The following is a 26020-nucleotide window of genomic DNA, read 5'->3' as shown; positions in this document are numbered from 1 at the left end:
TCTGAATTATAGTTTTTTTGCTCAGAGCACGGATTACTCAAGACTGCAGTGCATGTGCTGGCAAAAGAACTCATTTTGACATTATGCAACTCAGTTCACATCAATGCAGCTCTTAATAGCACTTCTCCTCTTCCAGCTGGGTGGGTTACAGCCAGCCTGGGTTTGAGGGTCAGCAGCACATCCTGGAGGAAGGGGAGTACCTGGACTGCAGCGACTGGGGCGGCTCCGAGCTTCTGTCGCTGCGACCGATACTTTCTGTGAGTCCCATGTTTGAATAAACACACCTCACACCTTTGTTCAACTGAAGCGGTTTAAAACTAGAGGATTTGCATGCTTTCTGTGAAAATGCAATGTGAATTCTGAGTGATAAACTAGCAAAACTGTAGCTACAAAAACAAACAAAATCACCACAACAGTAGCTAGATGTCAAATGTAACAAAAAGCTGACTAAAAGCTAAATATAGAAGAACTGTAGTTGGAAACTAAAAATAGCAAAGGGTAACCTAAATGCTGAAAGTAGCAAAATTCTACATAAAAGCCACAAAATGTTAGCTAAAAGCTAAAAGTTGCTGAACAGAAGCTAAAAACTAAAGGTAGCATAAGGAGTCAAAAAAGAGCAAGTTTGCTGATGCAGGTTTCAAAGAGCGCAATGTTTTTGAAGGAACTGAAGAGATCTGAATGTATTTATATGGGGAAAATATCTGTAAATAAAGGCAAATCCTTTAAAAGGTGTAGAGCCATTGACATCCATCTCCTTAATAAGCTGAATGTTTTCATATATAACTGGCTAAAAAAAAGAACAAAGCATGCAAAAGTAGTTAAATTGAAAAATAAAGACAGGCAAACAATATCTGATAAATAGTTAATATAAGGTTATATTTAGATTAAAAGTTGAGCTTAGTATGACTGTAAAGGCTAGATTATAATATAATTTGTCTTAATAAAAAGGAAAAGATTCTGTTTAAGAAAAGAAAAGCATATTTGTGTGAAGTTGGCAAGCACCTTAGCTATTAAAAGCTGGAGGAAAAATTATATTTATATTAAAGAATTGACTGAGGAATAAAAAAAATATATCCCAGAAGCAAAAGAATTGAACTTATTCCTGAAACCTTAGATATAAAATTCATATTATATACTGAGCATTGTTTTTCTTTCAATGCACAAGTCAAACAAGAAAGTCTGCACACCATGTCAGTATAATATATGCTGAGTCCACCTAATAATCACATTTTCTCAGTGTGCTTGTTGGGTAATGGCCACATGCAGGCTGGAATAAAGCATAAGGATCCAAGTGTTTAGTTACAGAAATGCAATATGAAACCCAAGGAAATTCACAACAGTCACCCACAGATATAAAATAAATCATTAAATTGTTCTCTGGTGGCTTTTGTAAGTCGAGTATTTCATCAACAAACTGATTTATTAGACAAACTGTTCTAATCATTAAATCCCAAAGCTGTCTTGGTAAAAAAATAAAACCAAATATGGAAGTTTGTTTTCTTGCAAAAAGAAGGAATGAGAGAGAAAATGTAAAAACGGCTCTTTGAATGAATCTTTTGTTTGCTTTTATCTTTAAACTGCTACATTTGTCTTGTAATTCGTGGCCTGAATGGCTCATTGGAGGGTTTTATTTCTGCCGCAGGATTTCTTGTCTCCGCACCTGAAAATGTTCAGCGACAAAAACTTTGGCAAGCTCGGCGTGAACATCGACCTCACGGTGCCTGTTGTTAACATGGACACCATAGGCTACGGCATGAAGACGCAGTCTATTGATGTCTTCAGTGGAGTGTAAGTGACACTTATTATACTTATCCATGTGATCATCATTTGTATCAGAAGTTATGGGAAATAAGAGATTAGGACAGTTTACTGCACATTTATTCTTCAGCTAATGTCAATGAGAGAAGAAAAAACTGCTCCCATCTCAAATATGTTATAGTAAGGAAAATTGTATAACCCTTTGCATAGCTGCTGATTTTGTATTGCATGTGTATTGGTTCAAAAATGCCAGTTCGCAAAGTCTCCGCTACTTTCGCTTGGAGATGAGAGCGGGTTTTTGTGCAGGTTTTTGTCTCCATCTGTGCTAACACGTCCAGGAGTTGTTGTTGGAGATTGGGAGAGCCCTTCGACAGCATGTGGAGGACTGGAGCCGTCCCCGTGGGTAAAAAGAGTTATATAGACTGCTGGAAAAGCAGCCAGCTGGCTGAGCGAGGACATACAAAAAGCGCTGTGCTGGGAGACAAATCTGGGCAACAGAGACGTTACCCTGGTTCAGTTTAGGCCTACCACACACAGAGCAACGATACCACTGCTTTCTCTTGCCAATGTCTGTCCCTTGGATGAATAAGATGGATTATTTACATCTGCAGTTACACACACACAGCATAAAGTCAGAGACTGGTGGGTTTTGTTTTGAACTTAAAAAACTGTCTTTATAGCGATGTCTCTGGCTTGGTAGTCCAGCAGCTTTCAGACGGAGAGGAGAAGTGTCCTGAATCATTGTCGTTTGAGATAAATCAAACGGAAGCGGTGAGGAAATGTTGCAAAGTTAGCTACGACACCCTGTTTTTAGACGGAGTATTGATGGCTGCCATGGTGACGGTGAATGCAGATTAATGGAATAATGTTGATCAGTGAGCCACACAGATTGCAGAGACAGCAGGTTCCTCTGCTACCTGGGCTTCAGGAGATGTGACAGGTGCTGCTCCCCTGGTGTCCTGATTTCAAAGTATTTATTACAGACCAGTTGTCCCCGTCTCCTCTTGTTGTTGGGAAATGTTTTTAGCAGGACCTGATTTATAGGAGCTGCCATGTTGTATTTTTGGAAGCAGAGTCTTCACACAAAAAATGTGGAGCTTTAAGCTTTAGGAACTATGTAAATCAACAAGAGCCAACACCTGAAAAAAATGATCTGAGGTGTATTTTTATTTTCTGCCAAGGGCAATATCCCGTTCATGAACATGGAGTGCGCGTTCAGGGACCAGCCTACCGGGAGGTCTGGTCAGAGGTCTGGATCTATACAGTCTTTGCCTGACATCTGAAAGAGAATGTTGCTTTATTGAAACTAGAGAAATGCAATTTCGATTAATTTTATATATATATATATATATATATATATATATATATATATATATATATATATATATATATATATATATATATATATATAGAGAGAGAGAGAGAGAGAAAGAAATTATATACATATATAAAATTACATGTTAGTGTATTTACATGGAATTCTGTGGTTTTTAGAGCAAATTGCAGCAGCTAGTTGGGGCACTTCTGACAGAAACATCATAATAATTTTGCCAGAAAAACCATATAATGCAGAAATGACAGCAATCTAAAAGTTTATGAAACAGTGTTTGCATGAACCAGAATAAAAGGTTTGATACTGGAGTTGTTTTTGAATGGGATTAATTTTTTTTTTTTTTGGTGTTGGCACTGCTCAGACTAGTTGTTAGCTTGTCAATCTAGTCAGATTTAAACTCTACTTTTCTAAATTAAGGCTGTTCAAAAAGCTTTCTACAATAAGTAAGATATTCCGTGTTTAGAACATCAAATGATCTGAACTATCCCTTTAAGCAGTAAGTCTTTCCACAAGCTTTGATCGTGCTTCGTTGAAAACTTATCTTAATTCCCGACTTATCTTTCCAGTACTGAAAGCTTCTAGTAACATTCATGCTTCCCTTCAGATGTTTTTTTCCCCTCCTCTACAACCTTTTCATTAGTCAGGAGCAAAATTCCTACAAAGTCTTGTGTGGGTTTACCGCCATTCTTTGCTGCTCAGGTGTAACGGCAGAGCGGCCACACCCAAGCTAACAGGTCGTGACAGATAAGCAAGCTCACTAATGTTTTAGGCTTCCACACACCACTTCTCTATTAAGGGCTGTTGATGTTGGATCATGTTGCCTTGTACCCTGCAGCAATGGAGGGATATTTGTGAAATTCTGGTTGATTGCGTGGAGGAGACACATGGCTAACTATTGTTAATGAGAAACGTATTTATTCATCATCTCTAGTCAAGAAAAAGTAGACAACCCGCGCAGAGGCGGTGCTCTTTGACTGTTTCCGTGTATGGGTTTGTTTGAACTACAATCACCAGAAAAAAATGCATAAGTAAATAACCCAGAAACAAATAAGAACAATGAAATGCAAAACATGAAGCAGGCCTTGCTGCTTCCCACGGGAGACACTAACAAAATAGTTGCTAACGTGAAGTAGAACATCATGTCCTTCTTCGCGAGGCAGGACTCTCTCAGCAGCGACATTCTTGCCGTGCTGCCAGCCTGCTATTAGACTGCAGCGCCTCACCCACATGTTGTGCTGCCATTCCTCTGAGCCTTAGATTGCCTCTGTGCGGTTTGAATCTGAGTCTACTGAGGGAGGCTTGTTTTGTACCCTCGCACTTTTTCGGTCCACACACACACACACACTCTTTCAGGCACCTAAAACCAGGAGGACAAATGCTGACATGCTGTTATGTGGGAGGAGACTGTTAACCTGGATCTCCACCAAGAAGTGTTTATGAAAAACAGCTTCATCTGAATTCTTACGGGTTTTCTTTCTTTGGAACTGCGGGCCCATCAAAGGCTGCTAATTAAAATAAAATGAAAATAGAGAAATTCCACTTCTCCCAAAGTGATCGTACACCTCCTTCCTTGTTTTCTTATTTCAGCTGGGTGGTGTTTGAGGAGCCAGACTTCTGCGGCGAGCCCTACATCTTGGAGAAGGGTCTGTACGGAAGCCCGGAGGACTGGGGGGCGCTGCAGCACAGAGTGGGCTCAGCTATGCCCGTCCTGCTGGTAAGAGCGGTGACTCACAAGAAAGCCATGACAGCTCACTGCTTTGCTTTGGTGGAAAACTTTCCTGGGTATTACTCAGAAGGTCCAGAGGCTGTGATATTTAATGTTCAGTTGCTAAAACAAGTCAGTGTTTTCTCTTGAGCTGCACAGTTAGAATAAACTCTCACTTCCCCAAGTGATTTCTACTTCATGTGACCAGCCACAACATGCATACTTGTGACATTATCAAATTTAGAAATGGAATAGAAGAAGCAGTGTGGTGAGTTACAGGACGTTTAACTACGGAGGCATGTGCCCAGAGTTAGGGGGGGCGAAAAAAATGTCAGAGAATTAGCGTGGACAGATCTTAGATCAAGAAAGTGACTCATCGTGAAGCTGTTTTGGTTTCAAACAACACAATGACACAGACACACAGGCACTACGCAGCATCTACTGTATCATAGCAGCCACAATCAAAATCTGTTGTTAAAACCAGGTTAAAATTAAAAATTTTAAAAACATTAACATTAATCATTGCATAACGTCAAAGGCAAAGAGGTGCCTTTTTGATTTTCTGTAGCATTAGCAAAATATCTCATGAACCACTGGATGGATTTTAATGAAACTCTCTAAAAGTAATCAATGAATGAACATTTACAACCGACTTAAGGAGTCAGTCCCATTCAAATGGTCGCCACAGCTAAGCAACGTCATCAAACAGAAAAATGACTACAACTTAGCCAGTTTTAGAGATACTGAGCTGAAATCTGGGTTTGTAGTAGCTGCACTAACTGATTGTGTGAGATCTGGTTTTAAAACTTTGCCATTAACTATTGGAGTCAGTTATGTCTGACTGTTAGCAAAATATCTTGTGAAACCATTGATTGGTTCCTAATAAAACTCTCAGAAAGTAAACTTTGGGTGTACATTTATGTCTGCAACTCATTAAGATTTAGAGTCAACCCATTTAAAGATGGCCCCAACAGCTGATCAAACATAGCCAACACAAAAATGGCTTAAACTCAGTCAGTTTTGCAGATATTGAGTTTAAATTTGGTGTGGTAGTAGCTGAGAGTCATCCTCAACACATCCTCTGAGCGCAAACGTCTTGCAAGATGTCACGAAACTGCATGAGGTCGCGCTTAATGTCAAGGTTTGACCAAAACAGTTCCACCTTATCTCTTCTCATCATAAGATCGCAGTTTAAAACTGAAATGAAAAGCGGCAGATGGTTTGCATTTTTCTGATGGAATGCCAGACCCTTAATTGTTCCTGCAGACAGCCTGTCAAAACAAAACAAAGACATCTGTCACTTTTCAGAGATAAATATAATGAATCACCTGCAAATAATGTTGCTAATGACGGAAGCAATTTTTTAAAAATCACAAAGTGAAAAAGAAAACATTTAGCCCTGAGAATATTAAAACCAAAACTAATGGCTAATATCAGACTGGGAAAACCCCTTTGTTCTGGATCCGAGCATATTTGTTGTGTTTTAAAGGTTTCATGACACAATTTAAAGAGGGTGGTTAGAGTAACTAAAATTGATGGAGCATTTGTTGTGCCTTTTTTCAGACAGGCATCTAAGAAACACAAGGCTTTTATTCACTCACTCTTTAATGACTCTCTACCCTGTAGTTCTCATCAGGAAGGGAAAAAATGTCGGCTTTTGGTCAACCTTTTTTTAAATTCACCCTCATTATCATTATGATGGGGATTACAAGATTTATTGTATTTTCTCCCAAGTGTCTGCTCTCCACAGAACCCAAGGTTGCTAAGTTCTGCCTTGAAGTTCTCAAACTGTAATGACTGAATATGGGGATGTTTCTCAGGTAGAAGTTGAAGAACTCAACCTTGGCTAAAGGTTAAAAACAGATTTAGATCTATGTATTAACATGGGCTCAAAGGGCCGTTACACTCAGAGGGCAAATCTGATTAACATTTGCTGCTGAGTCTCGCCTCAATTGTAGACAGAGGTGTAAGAGCAGAAAAGACATTACAAACCAGACAAAATCTGATCAGCACTGAAAGGGCAGGACATGGCAGCCTGCCAGCTGAATTCTATCAAATGTTTCCAGAAAAAAAACAGCAAGCTACACTCATAAATAGGTATCAGGAATCTGATTAAAATGCAAGCCTTCCTCTTAGGCTGGCAATGATGATGTGGATTTTGTAACAATGTGAACCTCCAAGGATACTGACAGCAATAAAGCCTGTGCAGGAACACTGAGTTTATGTATTTATTTAGTTCATAATGATCAGAAAGTGTGACTTTTGTCTCCAGTTCTGAAGCATATATTGTCTTCAGCATCTCTGTAGAGCTGACAGAAAGTTTCAGGTAGACACATACACTTCTGTCTTTTGTAGTAGAGTCCTTGCAAATAATTAACGGTGCCATCGCATAAGCATTGAAGCAAAATTTTGTCCTGTATCATTGAACAGCTTTAAAATAAAACATCCAAATTATCATTAAAATGTGCAACTCCATTGGGAATAGTGTGCTTTGGCTTTTGGTAGTGGTACACTGTACAACGTAGACAGGCATACATCACAGTAGAAACATCATTCAGAGTTTAAACGGTTTCACACAAAGTTTAATTTTATATGTCTAAACTGTTTTTTTTACATCTTTTATTTCTTTTTTTTTTACATAATTACAGTTTAAGTTTTACAATTTTTTTTCTGATTTTCCATGGAATATTGAACAGACACTTGATGATGTCACACTAACTTTTGAAGTGTCTAAAGATTTTAAAAACCTCTCACAACTCTTTTTGTCCTCTTTCACCCGGTGTGTTTCTCACTGCTATAGGACTTGTTTGTTTTTTTCTTGAATCCTTCTTGAATATTCTCTTCAAAACTGGAAGTGAAGGGTCTTTTTACCTTCATTTAACTTAAAAATTCACATTTCAATTCTTCAGCGTGTTTTGCTGAAGAATTTCTAAGATTTGTAGTTTTTTGTACAGCAACTGTTTGTTTAAAGCCTAATTTTTTAATCTGTTTCTGTCTGCCTTTCTGAAGTCTGCTGTCAGGGAGTGAGCGACACAGGTGTGTGGTTACCATGGTGACCCTATGAGCCACTGGCAGCAGCCTTAACATTTATTTTGATCTTTATTCCCTTTACGCTTCTTATACAGCTTATACGTCAAAATGTAGGCACTTTTTTGTATCCATGCAGTGGCTGCTTTCAAAGTTTCTTAAAAGATTTTCTAAATTTTATTACACTTATTTCATTTCAGGATGATTTTGAGAACACCGCCAAGTTTAAGGTAGGTTAAAACCAAAAAAAGGATGGGGGGGGGGGATTAACCTGTATATTTGTCTGTCTTATCTGATGACGCGTGTTGAGCGGATGACTCATGCTCTTTGCGTCGCCGTGTGTGTGTGCGCCTCAGGTGCAGCTTTTCTCTGAACCGAGCTTTCAGGGCTCTGTCCTCGACTTGGAGGACAGCGCACCCTCCCTGCAGGATGGTTTCTCAGTGGCCTCCTGCAAAGTCCTGGCTGGCAGGTGAGTAATATACTGTCCACTGTGGAGAAAACATTACAGTAAAATTGTCACGAGTTAGAACCATCAGTAGGTCAAATCAGTATTTGAAACGCTTTGCGACAACCTTCCAAAGGTAGATTTTATTCTGTTATTCTGTAGGTTTTTATGGCCCCACTTTCAGATTTATATCCCATAAAGTAGCAGCTTTGATCATCTGCATGTCTAACAAATCCTATAGTGCAGCATCTACTGTATATTAATGTATTATGTTGCTGAGCCCAGTTAATCTGTGAGAAAGCAACATCCTCAAGCAATAATTATCACACGTTCTAAATCCCTCTGGTAGCAATTCACATACATAAGTATTGGAAATTCACACTCTGAGTTGTTTATAATCATGGTGTCCATGCTCCTGCTGCATTCGTGTTTACCTTTATGCAAATTGGTTTTCAGCTGGCAGGCGTTTGAAAGCCAGGACTTCACAGGAAAGATGTATGTATTGGAAGAAGGGAGCTACCCAGATCTGAGAGCGATGGGCTGCGTCAGCAGGAGCTCGTCCATCTTGTCACTGCAGACTGTTGGATTTGTGAGTCACCTTTTTTGATTCTGCTAACACCCTTCCACCCACCCTTTTGTGCTGGTTGCTAATCCTTGCAAAAACACGATCTGTTGAAATGTGCTACAAACATTAGTTTTGAGTGGATTGTGTGTCACGTTCAAGAAGCAATGGGTTGCAGATTATTATAGTTACCCAGCTGAAATATAAGCATTATTGTACTGCAACTATATTGCTTTTTAAAAGGAGATATATTTTAGTGGTTACATGCAGGTTTGGGGAGTAACTAGTTACATGTAACGGCGTTACAAAATTTACAGTATTTACAAAATAAACATAACTGAAATCCATAGGAAAATATGTGATTGAAATTACAGTTAATTGTGAAAATAGCCTAGATTACAATTATGTGAAATTTCTGAGACTGGGCTAGTTTTAGGACTAAAGCAATCCGCTCTGGTCTTGGCCCTGCTTGGATTAGCTTTTAGCTAATCGATCAGGTCAGGAATAAACTCTGTTTTTCCAAATTAGACTGTTCAAAGAGATATCCACAACAGGTAAGATGTTAACCACTTCAAAGGCTCTGACATGCTCCCTTTTTAGGAGCCAACTAAGAATTTATTGCACAAATCATTAGGTTCTACCTGTTGTATTAGCACTCTTTAAAATGTGTGACAGTGACAGCATCACAGGACACAATGAAACCCAATTGTTTTTTTAATTTTACACAGAGCAAATTTAGTTTTCTCACAGATAACAGTTTTTTTTATATCTTAAAAGAAAAGGTTAATTCAATTTGCAAATGATTCCAAATGCATGTACATCATCTCGGAGGTTCTTTGACCTTATCCTTCACATAAAAACTATTATCCAGAACTAAATAAGTCACCACTCGAACATCACTTTAGAAAAGCAGCTGTCTTTTTCAGTTTCCAGACAGAGACGATGTCAGAGAGAGCAGAGGATTGAGTATGCTCTGTTTCCAGGGTAACTTTAAAATAGCCATCATTTCAACCTGTATGACCTGCAGCTCTCAGGGTTTGTTAATGTGCTCTCTGTCTTGGCAGGAGTTTTCTCTGCCATCAATCACTTTATTCGAGCGATGCGGTCTGCGGGGAAAGAGGGTGCTTCTCACCGACGGATCAGTCAACCTTCAGCTGGCTGGAGGCTGCGGCCGCGTTCAGTCCGTGCTGGTGGAGGGAGGCATGTGAGTACTTTGCAACCTTCAGCTCTGGTGTAAACTGTTGGATCTGTGAGTGGTCATTCAGCAAGTTACAGTCACTTAGAAAGAAGTAAAAAATAGCCTTTTAAGCCATCAAAGGTTAAAAAGTTTCAGGTGAACTGCTGCTTCGATCTGGTACAAACTGCCTTTCAAAGTTGGCTTCAGAGTGAAAGTAAAATTGTGCCATATTTAATATATTTAATTATTGATTAGAGACACAATAGTGTGGTGCAACTGTAAAAGCATAGCTAATACTACTTTCGCTGGTAAAAAGATTTTAGAAATTACTTGAGAAAACAAAATAAATCGAGGTGATTTAACTAACAAATACCACCTGATCCTCCTGAATTGTTCTAACCTGTACTGTAGGGACATATCAACACCTAGAGAGCAAATAAGAGGTATTATACATTTCTAATAAACCACCTCAAGTACTTACATCTGTTCAATTCATTCAGTATGTGTTGTGATTGACTCTCAACTACCACCTCATCAAATTTTACCTCAATATCTGTAAAATCGACTGAGTTGGAGCCCTTTTTGTGTTGGCTAAGGTCGACTAGTTGTGGTGACCATCTATAATTGGATTGACTCCAAAAGGCAATCAGCTGTAGATGTGCATTCAATGATTACTTTCTGGAAGTTTCATTTAAATCCAACCAGTGCTTCATCAGATATTTTACTAACAGACAAAAAGTGCAGATTCCAACATTTAATGCTAAAGTTTTAAGCAAAGACCTTGTGCAATGAGTCGCAATTTAAGTATGTGTTGTGAATGACTCTCAGCTACCACCACTCCAAATTTTAGCTCAATATTTGTAAAATTGACTGAGTATTAGCCATCTTTGTGTTTTTAAGGTTAGTTGATGAAAGCAGCCATCTTGAATTGGGTTGACTTCAAAGTTTAACAAGTTGTAGAGGTATATCAAGTAGTTATTTCCTGAATGTTTCAGCTAATCTGTCCACTTGTTTATAAGGTCTTTTGCTAACAGACAGTCACACAAACACATGTCTGAACCACACAAAGTCACAAGGAAAAAACATTTTCATCCACCTTCGCCCTTTGGCAGCAGCAATAAAAAACATGTAAATTTGACCCACTCACTGCAAGTGTGGGTGCAAATCAGAGCTACATAATATTAGAAAAACATGCATTTCTTATGATATCGCTAAACATTGTGAGGATAATGTTAGTTGCAATAGACCCACATTTTACCTCTCAATTTCTTCTGCCATCATGACGCTCACAAACCTCCATGTGCTTGAATTCCAGCCACTATAATCTAAATCTGCTGAGGGCAATTAGGGCAGGGGAGGAAGTCTGTGTTTGTATTTTATTTGATCTTTTGTGATTAAAAACGTTGCACACACTGATATCACATTGACAGTGAAGTTTGGATATATCGTGCATTCCTGAATAATGTGGGAAATCCAAAAGCTGATTTGTTTCATGTGACCATTCTACAGTTTCATCTTCCGCTGGAAGATATAAGAGCCGAATTTGAGGTTGAAAGCCCTAGTTGAGTTGACGCAGCATGACCTCACAGGAATGTAAAGCAGGTAGCCAGCTGTAACCACACAGTGAGGGTGACAGGTTCATGCATGTGTACGTTTCTGCTGAAAACCAAACCTAATGTGCTGTCAAAATAACTTTTTCAACCATAGAACACATGAAAAAGAATGCTGTTTGATTTTTTCTTACACAAATCCCTCAGTAGTTTGAATCCCAGAAGGACCACTTCTGAATTTATTTTTAGTCCTTTTTGAATCTCTCATTTGCCAAGTTGACATGTTTTTTTTTTTAAAAAAAAGCTTTCTTGTATCCGTTGTCAGCTGTGACACGTACTGTTCCTTTAATATAAAAATAGCTCAAAGAAATGATAAATCAGAAAAATCTCAGCAAAGAGCCTAAAAACAGAGATAATGAATTCTGGGATGATTAAAGAAGCTCACATTGATGCCGACTTTTTTTGAAAAGTGTCTGTCTTTGTAATGTTTACGTGAGGGCTTATTTTTAAATATGCTAATTCAGCTAAACGAGGCCTCCTAAAGTGACAAACAAAGGAAGATAAATGAACTGAGATACCTTTGTGCATGACTGTGCAGGCAAAGGAGTCCGGAGGCGTGAGCTCAGACATAATGTTTAACAGATTCAGGGAGACTGGATGAGCAGTGCAGAGCCAGCACAGCTCTATATTACAGCATGGCTCGTAGCAGCGTTGACAGGCTGATCAATGATGGAAACCTGCTGCTGATGTGCAAAATTCAGACAGGAGGTGTGAGCCCTGCCAGGGGAAAGAAGGGGCTCACAGTGTGGCAGAGCCGTCTGTGGACTGACACGTTCCCGCTGCAGGAGAAACAGGCCATTTAGATCAGTTACAAGAAAAGTTGGAGAATTAAAAAGCTTAGCACATTTAGAAGATATTTTACATGGTGCTGTGCAGAAGCTAGGACTGAAAAACAGAAGAACTGTTACTTTTTCAAGCCTGTGGACCTGATTTTATGGCATTAAAACACCAACTTAAAAGCTTTTAGATAAAGGCCTGGAATTTTTATTTGAATTGTTAAAGTTAAAAAAAAGAACAGAAGCAAAAATGAACAAAACGGTACCTAAAAATTTAATTGAGCAAACCCATAGCTAAAAGCTAAAATTAGGTAAGCATTAGCTACAATTTAAAATTATTAAGGCAAAACATTAGCTACAAAAATGTAAAAACCGTTTCCTAAAGCTACAATTAGCAAAACTTCAGCTAAAATCTAAATCAAGCAAAACTGTAGTTAAAAGCAAAAATGAACAAAACTAGCTAAAAGGCGCAATTAGCAAAACTGTAGCTAAAAGCTAATATTAGTACGACAGAAGCTAAAAGCCAAAATTAGCATAAAAACAAAATTAGAGCAAGTATGCTGAGGTAGATTTCAGAGAACTGTGCTTTTGATGAGATCTCAATGTATTTCTAAGGAAAATCTTTGAAAATAAAAGTAAATTATGGGTAAAATAGCACAAAGTATGTGAAATTAGTTTCATTGCAAAAATCACTTTGAAGAAACTATAAACAGGAACCCAGTAGCATAATGATCACATAATAATGAAGGCAAACCAAAGAAAAGTCCCAAATTATGTGTTTTATGTTGAACTGACATTAACCCTGGTTGCTGATTCTAAAAAGATTATAAAGGCACCTTTTTCAGGCATTGAACTTTTTTTTTTTTTTTTTCTTTAATACCAGGTGGATCTTATACGAGGGAATCAACTATCGAGGTGCTCAGATTTTACTGAAACCCGGTGAGGTTCCTGACTGGCGCAGGTTCAGCAGCTGGCAGAAAATCGGATCCCTTCGCCCTCTCATACAGGTTTGCACCGAAAGCTTCACCCTCACCGCAAAACGTGTGAAAGCTCACACACGTACATCAAACATATCTGTGTGCTGTTTTAAGACTGAAGCTGAGACTGAAAACAAGACAAGAATCCCATTTACTTCAGTAACCAGAGATGTCTTTTTTTTGGTTGTGCGTGCAGAAGCAAGTGCACTTCCGTTTAAGGAACAGACAGACGGGGTTAATTATGTCAGTGACTGGTGATTTGGATGAAATCAAACTGCTGCGGATACAAGAAACGGAGGAGACGGATGGCCTGGAGCAGATATGGTCCTACCACAATGGACAAATGCACTGCAAGGTACAAGTGGCGTCGAGATACGAAATAATGAAGGTCAAAAAGGTCTGGCAACGTTTGAACAGACTGCTATTTACAGAATCGCTAATTCAAAGCAGCATTTAAAGGAAAAGTCAAAGAAAATAAAGCTCCCTTGGGTTTATGCTCAAAAGTCACATTTTAAACTAGATTCAAAGTCAGTTTTGTGCTAAAATCAAGTGCTGTTGTCAGCAAAATAACTAACTAACCAGAAGTTTGTGTTTTGCGTCACTTGCCTGCGTGCAGCTGTTGGAGGAGTGCTGTCTGTGTCCCAGTGGCAGCGTCACGATCGCAGGAAGCCGAGTGGGTCTCACCCCCGAGCTGGACAACCAGATCCACCTCTGGAGCATCACCTCGAAGGGCTTCATTCGCTACACTCCCTCCGCCGACCTCGTCCTGGACGTCAAAGGTGAGCGCCCATCTCTCGCGTGTAATCTTTCATTAAAACGGCTTCAGACCTTTTGAAGTGGAGCTCTGTGGAAAGGTTAAGTCGAAACAACGTCTTACCTGCTTTAGATAGCTCTCTGAAAGACGTCAGATTAGAGAAATAGTTTCATTCTGACCAAGCTAACAGCGAGGGATTAGTCAGTCTAAAACAAAAGAGTAAATTTGAAGAATTAATGCAACCATCACGACAGTCTGTATAGATACATATTTTAATATATCAGCAGGTGGTAGTGCTAAATTTACTTTTCCAGTAATAATAATTACCATTCAAGACAAAATGATTGCATTTCTTCAAACGGAGGCCATTCAAAGAGCTATCAACAACAGGTAAGATACTGATTGTTCATAACCTTTCCACAGAAATGTCTGAATTATCACTTTAATGTTACAAGGCACATAGTTTTATATTTGCTTGTAACATAAATAGTAAGACTGGCAACCTAAGTGATGATTATAACCTCTTTTTTGAAACTATCCATGAACAGGATTAGGGATTAATTTTCCCATAAAAGGTTTCTGTTTAAGTCATTCATGCCAGTCGTCACTTTCCACCTAACGTCCCGAACAAATCCCCTGATAGAACTGAGACCCATCATGTGGAGAAAGGTTTTTTTTTTATCCCTGTCGATTAGTGACACCTTGTGGACTGACTGATGCTGGCGTGAACACTGATCAGTACTTCGTGTGGTGAATAGGATCTTTGCAGTTTGGAGCGTCATTAACGCAGATCTTTTCAGGCTCAATTAACGTAAATTAATACCAACAATGAACTTGTAAAAACAAAACGCGCTCAGGGAGCTAATAATCCATTAGTCCGTTTGGTTAAAAAATATTTCAAAACACGAAAATACGAATATCCATGTACTAATTGCAAATCACCGTTTCCTTTCAGGTGGCCATAATTACGACAAAAACCAAGTGATTCTCAACACACTTGATCCAAATAAACTACATCAGAGGTGGGATGTGGAGATTATATGAACTGCCAAGTTGATTTATGTTTTTATGGGCGGTGTTGGGAGAATTGTGTCCGAAGAAGAGTCGTGTCATCTACCTTCTGCAGCAGCAAAACTAAACTGTACATCTAAAGAGGTCAACGTCAAGAGTTAATAATAATAATAATAATTCATGAGAATGTAGATACCTGCTGAACATACAAGTGGGCTCTGAACTTGAAATGCTTATGTTTTACACTTCCAGTAATATTTCTTGTTTTTTGTTTATTGGATGAATTTGTTTCTCCCTGATAAGTTAAACAGTGTTACACTTGTATCGTTCCGAGTAATGCCATATTACTTTAAATGCATGCAATATGAGAAAATATAACACATAAAATGTGTCTGTTGTTTATAATCAGAACTGAACATCACTGCTGATCTGATAAATAAAACTATTTTGTCAATATGTTGTTTTTTTTTAATACATTGCACAGATGCAACTGCTGTTTAACAAACCACATATTTCAGATTTGAAGTGTATTTATTTGTTCTTTTTCACACACAAAAATGTTTTCCGATCAAATAACTTGCACATTAAAGTAAAAAATAATATGATGATATTCAGGTTTCCACTGCATAAAGGTAACACAAATAAGAGCAAAAGGTTTTCAGTTGTATTGATCAGATTTGACCCATTATGTTTACTTTCAGTGAGACCAGATAAATGTAACAGACAAGCTTTATTATGCAGCTCCGTGTCATATAAACTGCAGCAACCAAGTAGCTGAGAGTCTGGTTGTTGATCTGAAAGGTAATTTTTTATCCTCACATGTATAGCGGGTGCCTCATAACAGTACTTAAAGGTGTAAACTCCAGCGGGAACAACCGTTGGCCTGCTCTTCTTTCAAACATGAGTCACGCTTGTTATCTGCTGCACGCAGCTTTTCTCTGTAAAATACAGTCTGCTGTCGTCCAGCACAGACTCGTAAAGGTAAAAGGAGTCATGAGAGTAACTCTCTTGGCAACCGCTCTCCCTCTTTTAGTTTTGCCGCGCTGCTTCTCGCACTTCGTGCTCCGTGCAGCTGTCGTCCTCCTCGGCGACCTTTATCACCGTCTTCCCTCTGGAGTGGCCGTCCTCCAGCTTCTGGAACGCCTGGGGCACCTGAGCAAACGAAAACTGGGCCTCCACGACCGGCAGGATCTGAGACCAACCAGCAAAAAGGAAATGTCAGGAACTAGAAACTGAAAACCAAAAGAAGCCTGTCAGGAAAAAAAATGTAAAACCTAATTTTGCTGACCAGCATTCGAAGCTCCCCGGTTTTTTTTTTTAACTACGGGCTGGCAGTCCTCATCTTTAAGCTGCTTCTTTAATAAGTCTCTCTGCTCCAGCTCGTCATAGCAGTCCTTGTTCTGTTCTGTGGGTCGGTTCTGGTTGACTGGGCCAACATCTAGCACAGGTTTTAACAGTCACAAGCCAGAATTCAAGGTGGTGGATATTAAATCTGTCTGCAAAGACTCCCACAACAGTGACCAGAGGAGCATACAACTACGCAATGCTTAACAAGGCAGAGCTTTCTTCCCTTAGCCTGGCTTGACGAAGCTTAATAATGTAGATGCTCAAACTTTCTGCTTTAGCTTCTGTGCACGTTTACATAAAAAGGGGCAATCCAATTATCATTTGACACTTTTTCCTCTTAAAATGATCACCAACCCAACGAATAGCATTTTAATTTTAAATAAAAATCACCCCAAAACTTCATTCACTAAAGACGGCATGAGGTGATCTATTAAAGAAAAGTGAAGAAATAAAGACCCTGATGAGAAAAAACACAATTAAAACAACAGAGGATTATTTCTCAGATGTTGCAGGAAACTAAATGAGAGCAGAAAACCTGCTGCTGTTTCCATCGGGACAGACAGATCTGAAACCTGTAACTCCACAATCAGGACGTTTATTTTACTCCGACACCGATTCCTAATGTGCAAATCACTTCAATAATCAAATCAAGTGTTGTTTATTAAATCTTTGATTTACAACAAATTAAATGCAGATCTAATATGAAGGGTTTGGATGTCTCAGTAAATTTAATGCCTCATGAGGGTATTTAAGCTTCCAAGCAGATTTTCTTGTGCTGCAAACTGTGAGATTCTGAGGATTTTTTTTTTTACCAAAATAAAATTTTTAGGCTAAAGCTAAGAGAACACATATCCCTGAATGAATAAACATTGTTTGTGGTTGGATTTGACTCTAAAATGCCAACATTTAACTATTTAATTCACACCTATATGAGGTGCACTGACTGCCTTAAGATGACGGTGGAATTTTTAATTTCATGTTATTTGGCAATTATTTTCAATCTTCCAACGTCGGGCAGAACTATGACAACACACAAACGGTACAGTTAGATTTTCCTGTCTGAGATATCATTAAGGACACAATAAGTGAATGAGCTGCATTTCTTACAGACAGTTAACTGAAACTCAAGCCACTGTTACCATGGAGATCTAGTCGTGCTCAAAAAGAGCCTCGTTTGTGATACTGAGAACTGACTTTCAGGTAAATACGGCTGACTAAGCAGGAAATCCCATTTAGTAGTGTGTACTCTGAGCACCCAACAGATAATATAAGACACAGCAAGGCTGTTTATGCTTTCAAAATTTTACAAAAAGAAACATACAAGACCTTTATATTTTAGATAGAATTCACTTTTTAAGCACTAAAAGTTACTTTTTTCTTTTTTTAAGGAGCCTAATCTTGAAAAATACAACCCTGTTTCTGTTTGTGAAATATAATGATCACTTCATTCAGGCTTGCAAATACCTCCATGCTTCTAATGCTTCATCATCTCTGCTTTCATAGCAGCAGATGTGAAACCGTGAGGGAGGGGGGGGTCAAAATGTGATGAGGCTGGACAATCCTGAGCTAGTCCCTCAACACAAGCAGCTATAGGGCTTGTTATTCCGGTCAGCATCTCTTGTCATTAACAATGAATGGAGAGTGCGATGGCGTCACTGGAAACCATTCTCACTCGTGACTGCAAACGTGACATTCAGAGAGAGCGTGTGTGTCTGTGTGTGTGAGCTTCCCGCCACCGATCAGAGTGTGCTGCCGTCTGTAAGCCCCCCGGACAAAAGGACAGAGGGTCTGCACGCTTTTGCGACTGACTGCTCAGCACTGTTTTAAAATCCATTCACAGTTTCCTGGCGCCTGACTCCATCACCGCGCACGCCAACACACCACCCACCCACCCACCTAACCAAGCGTAGCAGGAATCCAACGCTCACTCCCCCTACAAAGCCGCAGGGAAGACATGAATACAGGCATGTAGGGAATCCCTGGCATGTTCATATTCCATGCTCCGTATGATCTACATCACAGCGTGAACTCCACTCTCAGGCTGTGTCAGATGTGTGAATGGCTCTGAATGTCAAATACATGTGGTGTAAATATTAAAGCAGCACCTTCCCTGTATCCACCAGCCTGCAGACATCATCCAAGGCGGGTCCGTCTGGAGCATAAAAAGCCCACCTGTAGAAGACTCCATTTGATATTACGTTCTAGAAGGCAAACAGAATTAAGGGAAAAATAGAGAAATCAGAGGGATGTGGTACATAACAGACATTATACGTCCCAATTTCAGATTCCTGAGATATTTGGTACAGGTTCACATGTAGTAATTCTAGTAGATTTATAGGTAATGAAAGTTATAGTGTCTGAAAATGTAAAGCACATGCTACTTTCTATTTAATTCTAACATGAGAAAAAATATCTCTGAAATAATCTTTATCATGGCAGATTTTTTTAAATATATCCCAAAAGATGTAGGGCTGCAAAAAATGTAAAAAAAAAATAATAATTATAAGCAAAGCAACATCTGTGTGTGTAGTAATAATTCTACAATAAACAGCATGGAGTGCAACATGGTAAGCTAAAATATTTCCAACTGAAGTGCATTCATGCTCTGCATGTCAATAACAGTTCTGGCCAATCAGATGAACCCTAACTGGCCTGTGTGCCCACACCTGTTTAGATCATCAATGGCTAAAACACAGGGAGTGGGGGGGGTGTTAACAGAAAAAGAAAAGGGAAAGAAAAGAAAATGTGGTCTTTGCTTGTCGCAAGTCATACGGTAGTTGCAATATTCAACAATAACAATGCATTTTTACCTAATATTTTTCAGACAGAATTATTAAAATTATTTCCTTTAAGGTTAAACAATGCAGGTTCCTTTTATTGAGCTTACTCTATAACTGGCACGTCCAGATATTCTGAGGTATGTAAAGTGAAGATGGCTCCCATTAAAAACAACAATCTCTAAAACACATGTGGGTAAGGAGGTTTTCTTTGTAAAGTTGATACTTTTAAATATCATTTCCTCATTTTGTCACATCGTTTTGACACTTCTTGGAATTTGTAAATATGCCTCTGTTTAAATAGAAGACTTAGACTGCCTATGATCAACACTAGAGGGCTCAGGTGTGCTGTGATCCCTTTGAGATGAGCTGGGATGAGAGCAGGGTGGCTTTAAACCTGACGAGTGACTGCTGCAGCTGAGCCCCACCGAACTGACCAGCTGGCTGCTCCCAGAGACAAAAGGGCTCGGAGGCTTGGCAAGAAACGCAGGTATTTGCCAGGGCGAGTCAGTCGGCTGCAGTCTGAACAAACACTGAATCCTGCTGGCTCAGCAGCAAACACTACTGCGCGCACACACACACACACTGCATTTTACCTAATGCCCGCAGTCACACACACCGTCTCACTGACAGATTTCCTTCGCTGGGCAGAACAACTTCACCCAGTCCTCCTCTGTTCATCCTTAACAACCATGAAGAGCGCAATGAACTGTGCAGCTTGAGGGCCAGAGCACGGTTACACAAACTCTTAAATTCTCTCCTCACCTGCACACAGTTGGATTTAATTCACCCCTTAGCATACAATTATAACAATAAAGTTTAAACCTCAGCAAAGAAAAAAAAATGCTACGAAGACAGGACAAGTAAATACATGACTTTAAACCTGAACTACAACTTCTCTGAGCAACTGAATGGAAGTAAAATATAGCAGAAACTGAATGTTACTGAGTGCACTTGGAAAAGGTTAGTTAAGGATGACGCACGTCCTTTCAGTTTGGGAGTTACGGCAGAGCACACCCCAGATGAGGGATTGATGAGAAACATAGGGCTCAGCGTTTTGTTCATCTGAAGCGCTCTTACCTGAAAGGCTCTGTTGTGAAGACTGAACAAAGCGCGAAACATCCCGTCCAGCAGGCCCATGGAGTCCGTGTTGAGGAGCAAAGGCGACACCAGCGTGACGTGCTTTGCCCCCGACCACGGCTTCAGCAGGCCCGACGCCCACTGCTCTGTATCGCCGCCCACGTTGTCCAAAATAAAGTCAAACCTGGTGGTACGAGAACAAGCTGAAAAATTTAAGAAAGACTTCTTGAAGAAAGGTTCAAAATCCAAGCACAGTAACAAATTTCTGCACAAGGTTTTATTTATTTTTATTGAAATCTACTGATTATAGTTTCCGAGGAAAACAGGAAATTGGTCAGTGGGCAGATGTGTGTCATGCTAATATTTGGGGAGTTTAAAGGTTCACACAGAATTTTATTTGTCTGACATTTTCACTTTTCATCAGCAGCTTAAGTGGCCTGCCGCTAACTTTAATTTGGCCTTTAGTACTCTGTAGTTAACACTAACAAAGAACAATGTGACCTGATGTGTGTCTGGACAAAAACACAATACAATATAACCATTTTCTCACTATTCAGCATATACTTTCATAATCTGGTTATTTCTAAAAGCACAATAACAAAGGTTACTTCTCCATCACGTCTAGCTGTTCGGCCACATCTCCTGCTGTGTAGTCCACCACCTCGTCAGCCCCCAGCCCTCTAACGAGGCCTTCAGCATTCTGAGAGCAGGTGACAGTGACATGTGCACCCCAAGCCTTTAATAGCTGGCAGTACATGGAGAAAAAAAAAAAAAAAACAAGATTATACTCGCACAGAGTGGCCTCTCTTTCGTGATTTATGAGTCAAAGGTTTCCAAAGCTACAGGAATATAGTTTGTCTTACTTGAATGGAGAATGTTCCAACACCTCCAGATGCTCCCGTGATCAAAACTCTGGGGGGGGAAAGCCCGAAAATCAGAGAACTGTTTAGTTTCTGGGTGACTCATTTTCAGCAAAGCTATTAAAAGAAATAGAAGCCTCAAAAGGTAAATATGATTCTGTAGGACTGAAAAAAAAACCGCGAGACGCATGTAGAGTAACTCATCATTTATACGATTTGACATAATTAAAACTATTTGACTGTAGTATTAAAAGCTATGACTCTTATTAACTACTAAGATGAGAAAGAGCAAAAAATTGGAAAACCTCCAGGACTACAGATGATATAGTTTATCACAGTTTTTCTAAAAGTACTCTGAAGCGCTACGCTTATTTTCTGTAAAAAAGCAGCTTTAATGTTAAAGATTCATTACAAAATGACCCAAAAATCAAGCTGATGCTTGCCTTTTGTCTGAAGCGTTTTCCCTGCAGAGACCACCTGCACTGACAAGCGCTGACAGAGCCGTGTTGGCGACGTAGGGGATGGACGCTGCCTCGACGTGACTCAGGGATTTCGGCTTATGGGAAACCTGCAAAAAACAGCCAGACGGACGATACCAGAATCCAAAAAAATGCTTGAGCCGCCAAATAAATGAGGTAGAACACAAAAAAAAGAAAACACAAGCCAATTTGTGTGTCCTTGTAATTGCAGCCGGAGCAACCACTGCTTCCAAACAAACTTAATCCTGATTAATTCTTACACTGCAGGACTACATAACAGGGTCCAATTATTTTATTCACTTTAAATACAAGTTCTAAATCCTTTTTTTTTAATTTAAAATCTAAAAAAATTAGTGACAGTGCAAATTACTTTAAGTCCTAGTATGGGCAATAATATTCATATATATATACATATAAAATATACACGTTGTACTCATTCGATTCCACAGACTCTGAAGCTCACCTCATATTCTGTCAGAGTCACATATTCTGCCAGACTGCCTTGTTTCCACGGAGGAATAGCAGCCCACACCTACAGGACCAATATGACATTTAACAAGGTGAACACAGCTCAAATTAACCACCCACTCGTAGACTCTGAGTCTGGGTAATCAAATGTCTTAGTCTTCATGGTTCCTGTTGTTCATCATAAATTAGTTGCTTCAACAACGTTACAAGAAGGATGCATATGGAAATGTTGTACATTTGTGCTCATTTATTACAGCGATCGCAATCACTTTAAGACAAATATGCTAAATGATGTCTACAGGAAAACAGTAACGTGAACATGTGGGAGACGGCACAGTAGGCGTCCATAATTATTATGAGTCAGATTCATGTAATGACCGAGCAACAAGAATCATTTTTCCAAGAAAAGTCATTCAACGATTTAACTCTGAAGTTGAACGCATTAGACCGGAGCCCTGAGGATGCAGACTATAAATATAAACATCAGGAAAAAAATGGCTCAATGGTTCAATATGAATGTGAAGGTTAAATAAATAAACCGCACTTGATTTATGAGTTTGCATAAACTGTTTATTTGGCTTCATACTGGTCTGATCAGCCCAGAATTAGCGTGTTGGTTGGTTGACATGAAAACCCCTATTCTGCATTATAGTGGGCAGTGTTGCAAATACAGTAACATTTGGTTTTCATTAGTCATTCATTTTTCTACTGTAGACAGGTATCGAGCCGCCGTTCATCTTTTTATATTTTGTTGCCAAGACTTCCTTGGCCTGTTTTAAAGTGGGTTTAAACAAAATTCTAGCTTTCACTGAAGTTGTTCATAATGTTTTGTTGAAAATAAGTTGCTTTTTTTAACTCGTTCTTAGTCCAGTTTTCATACCTGACAAAAACTGGACTCAAAATAAGAGAGCTTTTAAATGAAAACTTAGAATATTTCAGCAGTGTATCCTTAAAAAAATTAATCCAAAAGATAAATCATCTTTCAATTGATCATTTTTAGTTACTTACTAACTAAAAATCTTAAAACAAAGACATCTAAGGACTGTACAAAAAAAATCCAAAGAAAAATTCAAATATTTGACAAAGAAAAAATTCTGAAAGTTTAGAACACTATTACTCAAGACTGCTTTTAAAACAAATAAAATAAAGATATAAAAATGATGGAATTAGGGGTGACCCAAGACTTTTGCACAGCACTATGTGACTTTTAAATGAGGTCTTATCTAAATTGGCAAAAAATATATATTTCTGTCCAAGATGTTCCTGTCTGGTTTGCTTTAATAAACATTTTATTTGTCCTTCTTAACAGATTTTCATAGTTATATTAAGATTTTTATATGCAACTCATTGTAACTTTATAAGTACCACATTTTACATTTAGGTAATTCAAGGTTTGGAGTTTTCGCTCACAGTTTTTTTGTTTGTTTTTGTTAAGTCTGAAACGTATGTTGCCTGTGTGGTAGAAAATATATTTAAGCTTGCTTGAACATTTGCTCCTCTTTATGTTTTTGAAGTGCAAAAAGAGTAATTATAAAGCATCCCAGTGAAACTACACAGTAAAGTTGTAATTTTACTTATTAATCCTAATAAATTAAAAGCTCTTGACAGTCTGACTTAACTTGACATTGTTATCTTTGAATAAATAGACTTTGCAATGAGATATGTAGCATGAAAATATATTTCCCATACAATTTATACAGGCTTTTCAGTGTATCGTGAAGGCACCGGCATTGTCATGTGCCTCTATGTTTATTTTGTGTTTATTAAAACAAAAAAAAACTGTGTGTAATGAAGCACTTACCTCATCTCCTGGAGCAAAGTGAGTTACCCCAGATCCACAGTCCACTACTACACCTGACAGGTCACGACCCAGAATGAGTGGAAACTCACTGCAGGTATTCATCACAGATAATGGATCTCTTCTTAAGTTCAGCAAAGTGGCCCCATAGCCTCCTAATAGGAAGAAACGTGGAGAAGTTAAAACTCAAATTACTGATTGTCCTTCTTTATTGGTTTGCATAACATTGGTGGTGTTGTCATTATTTACCCCTCATAGACACATCCAGGGGGTTTAAACCCGCCGCATTTACTTTAATCAACACTTCATTGGCAGAATTAAAAGCTGGTATGACGATTTCGTCTGTGCACCTCAAAACTCCATTAGTGCCATACTGATCGATGACCCAGGCTGACATGCAGCTCTGCGGTCTTGAAGGTGAACTGCAGACATTTCTCCTGAAGCTGCTGCGCCCAGCTTGGGCTAATGTTTTGCTCCAACCTGCTGCCTTCCCGGTGAACAAACACAGGAGCCTGGTTGATGCAATAGCTCTGACGGAACCCATTTAAACCGACTTCCAGCGGGCAAGGTCAGCTTTCAGTAAGATGTGACATTTAGAGCAGGGTTCTTGTTACTTCGTTAGCAAGCTAGCAGCTACAGCTAACATTAGCGTGTTTAGCCTGTCACCGATCGAAACGTATCGTGCATTAAAGTTCATAACAGCCCGAAATAACTGAGCGACAAGCTCTCCGTGTGCTAATTCTGTGGTACATTTCAATTAAAGAGAAAAAAATAATTAAAAATGAACATATACAACGCTTCTCTTCCTGACATACTGCTTCAAACAGGCTACCGAACACGCTAACCTTTCACCTTAAAACGCAGCCAATCAGATTTAAGTATAGAAATAATCTGACCAATAGCGTAAGAGAATTGGTTCTGACGTAAAGGTTGTTCTGTCACGCTGTCTCTCATGGTGAGTAGAATATCACTCATCTGATTTTGGCAAATTTTTTGTAACTATAATGACTATAAATTGTCCCCTAACTTTCAATTACTCTAAAAACATGTTCTGTTTCACTTCCGGAAAAGTGAAAAAATCAATCTAGAGAACTATTTCATTCATTTGCGAATCATTCAGGCCAGATTTCACATACAGAAATGTATTGTTGTTTTTTTTTTAAGAAAAAGACAGATTTGTGTTTAAGGAATCTGTGCACTCGGTTGCATTTTCAACTAATCAGAACGCTATAATGACGTGTTCTCTTCTTGAAATTCATGATTTATATTGACTTGTTTTGTCACATGTTGTAGTATAGCACAATTGTTTTATTTGTTGCTGTAATTGTTATGATCATTTTGTATGCAATCCCCCTGGCTAACATTGTTTGTTTACCGTTCCTTGTTTTTTAGAGACTTTAATGTTATGTTATGTTATGTTATGTTATGTTATGTTATGTTATGTTAAAAAATATGATGTACATTAGTTTCCTTGTTTAATTTTAACATCATATGTATTTGTTAAATGTAAAACACCTTAAAAAACAATAGTAATGATATTTGTTTTGTTTCGTTTAACTTCCTTAGAACTATACTGAAGCACAATTAGTTTTTTCTTATCTGTAAACATTATTCTTTTTTAACTATAAAAGATGTTTAGTTTAATGAAGTGGGGGGAAAAGACTCTGAACAGGACTGTGCAAAAGTTTTAAACCAAAGGTTGAGGTCAGGACCCTGCTGTGGGTCTCTTTAGATGATCTTTAGTAATCAAATAAAATTTTAAAATAACGCATAATTGCATACTTTTGCCATAACTGAAAGATAAATAAAGTTGTCATAAATGAATACAAATTGTATGATTGTTTGTGTTGTCGTTATATCCTTGTTAAATTGGCTTAGAGATTTTTATATACATCAGCCTGTGATAGCCTGGGTTACAGGTTTCTGTTATTGTTGGGGTTCTTTTTTTGTCTTTTTAATGAATTGTGGTACAGTAACAAACCACAATGTTAAAAAAAACAATAACCATGGCAAATAATAAAATTGTTCCTTGCACTGACTCCAAGAAGACGTTCATATTTATAATTCATGATGCGG

The 26020-nt window shown here is 38.6% G+C and overlaps 2 protein-coding genes across 3 annotated transcripts in view; one reads left to right on the top strand and one right to left on the bottom strand.

Annotated features, from left to right (window-relative positions):
- LOC108233453 (beta/gamma crystallin domain-containing protein 1) overlaps positions 1 to 15589 on the top strand; it is a 35927-nt gene extending 20338 nt beyond the window's left edge. For both annotated transcript variants that reach the window (XM_017411935.3, XM_017411934.2), the window contains 11 exons: positions 137 to 257; positions 1643 to 1788; positions 4679 to 4805; positions 8024 to 8053; positions 8180 to 8292; positions 8725 to 8857; positions 9895 to 10034; positions 13277 to 13400; positions 13567 to 13725; positions 13987 to 14149; positions 15080 to 15589. In XM_017411935.3, coding sequence (XP_017267424.1) covers positions 137 to 257; positions 1643 to 1788; positions 4679 to 4805; positions 8024 to 8053; positions 8180 to 8292; positions 8725 to 8857; positions 9895 to 10034; positions 13277 to 13400; positions 13567 to 13725; positions 13987 to 14149; positions 15080 to 15168 — 1345 coding nt within the window. In that variant the 3' untranslated portion in view covers positions 15169 to 15589. The remainder of the gene's footprint in view (positions 1 to 136; positions 258 to 1642; positions 1789 to 4678; positions 4806 to 8023; positions 8054 to 8179; positions 8293 to 8724; positions 8858 to 9894; positions 10035 to 13276; positions 13401 to 13566; positions 13726 to 13986; positions 14150 to 15079) is intronic.
- A 58-nt stretch (positions 15590 to 15647) lies between these two features.
- On the bottom strand, positions 15648 to 24812 carry LOC108233489 (reticulon-4-interacting protein 1 homolog, mitochondrial). The gene is made up of 9 exons (XM_017412012.3): positions 24194 to 24812; positions 23948 to 24099; positions 22142 to 22210; positions 21643 to 21767; positions 21203 to 21251; positions 20948 to 21084; positions 20340 to 20523; positions 18588 to 18683; positions 15648 to 16326 (listed from the first exon to the last, which is right to left on the bottom strand). Exons 1-9 carry the CDS (start codon positions 24486 to 24488, stop codon positions 16165 to 16167), a joined length of 1269 nt encoding a protein of 422 aa, XP_017267501.1. The 5' UTR covers positions 24489 to 24812; the 3' UTR covers positions 15648 to 16164.
- Between the last annotated feature and the right edge of the window lie 1208 nt (positions 24813 to 26020).

Source organism: Kryptolebias marmoratus, linkage group LG19, assembly GCF_001649575.2.
Source record: "Kryptolebias marmoratus isolate JLee-2015 linkage group LG19, ASM164957v2, whole genome shotgun sequence".
In the NCBI taxonomy this organism is placed as follows: domain Eukaryota; kingdom Metazoa; phylum Chordata; class Actinopteri; order Cyprinodontiformes; family Rivulidae; genus Kryptolebias; species Kryptolebias marmoratus.
The sequence above is the reverse complement of the archived record's forward strand: the minus strand, read 5'-3'. Positions and strand labels throughout refer to the sequence as shown.

Excerpts from the sequence above, each read along its gene's own strand:
- LOC108233489 (XM_017412012.3), bottom strand. The coding sequence starts at position 24,488 with ATGGGTTCCGTCAGAGCTATTGCATCAACCAGGCTCCTGTGTTTGTTC. Across the intron at positions 24,100-24,193 it reads CCTGGATGTGTCTATGAGGG|GAGGCTATGGGGCCACTTTG; the intron begins GTAAATAATGAC and ends TCTTCCTATTAG. Across the intron at positions 22,211-23,947 it reads ACTTTGCTCCAGGAGATGAG|GTGTGGGCTGCTATTCCTCC; the intron begins GTAAGTGCTTCA and ends TTGGTCCTGTAG.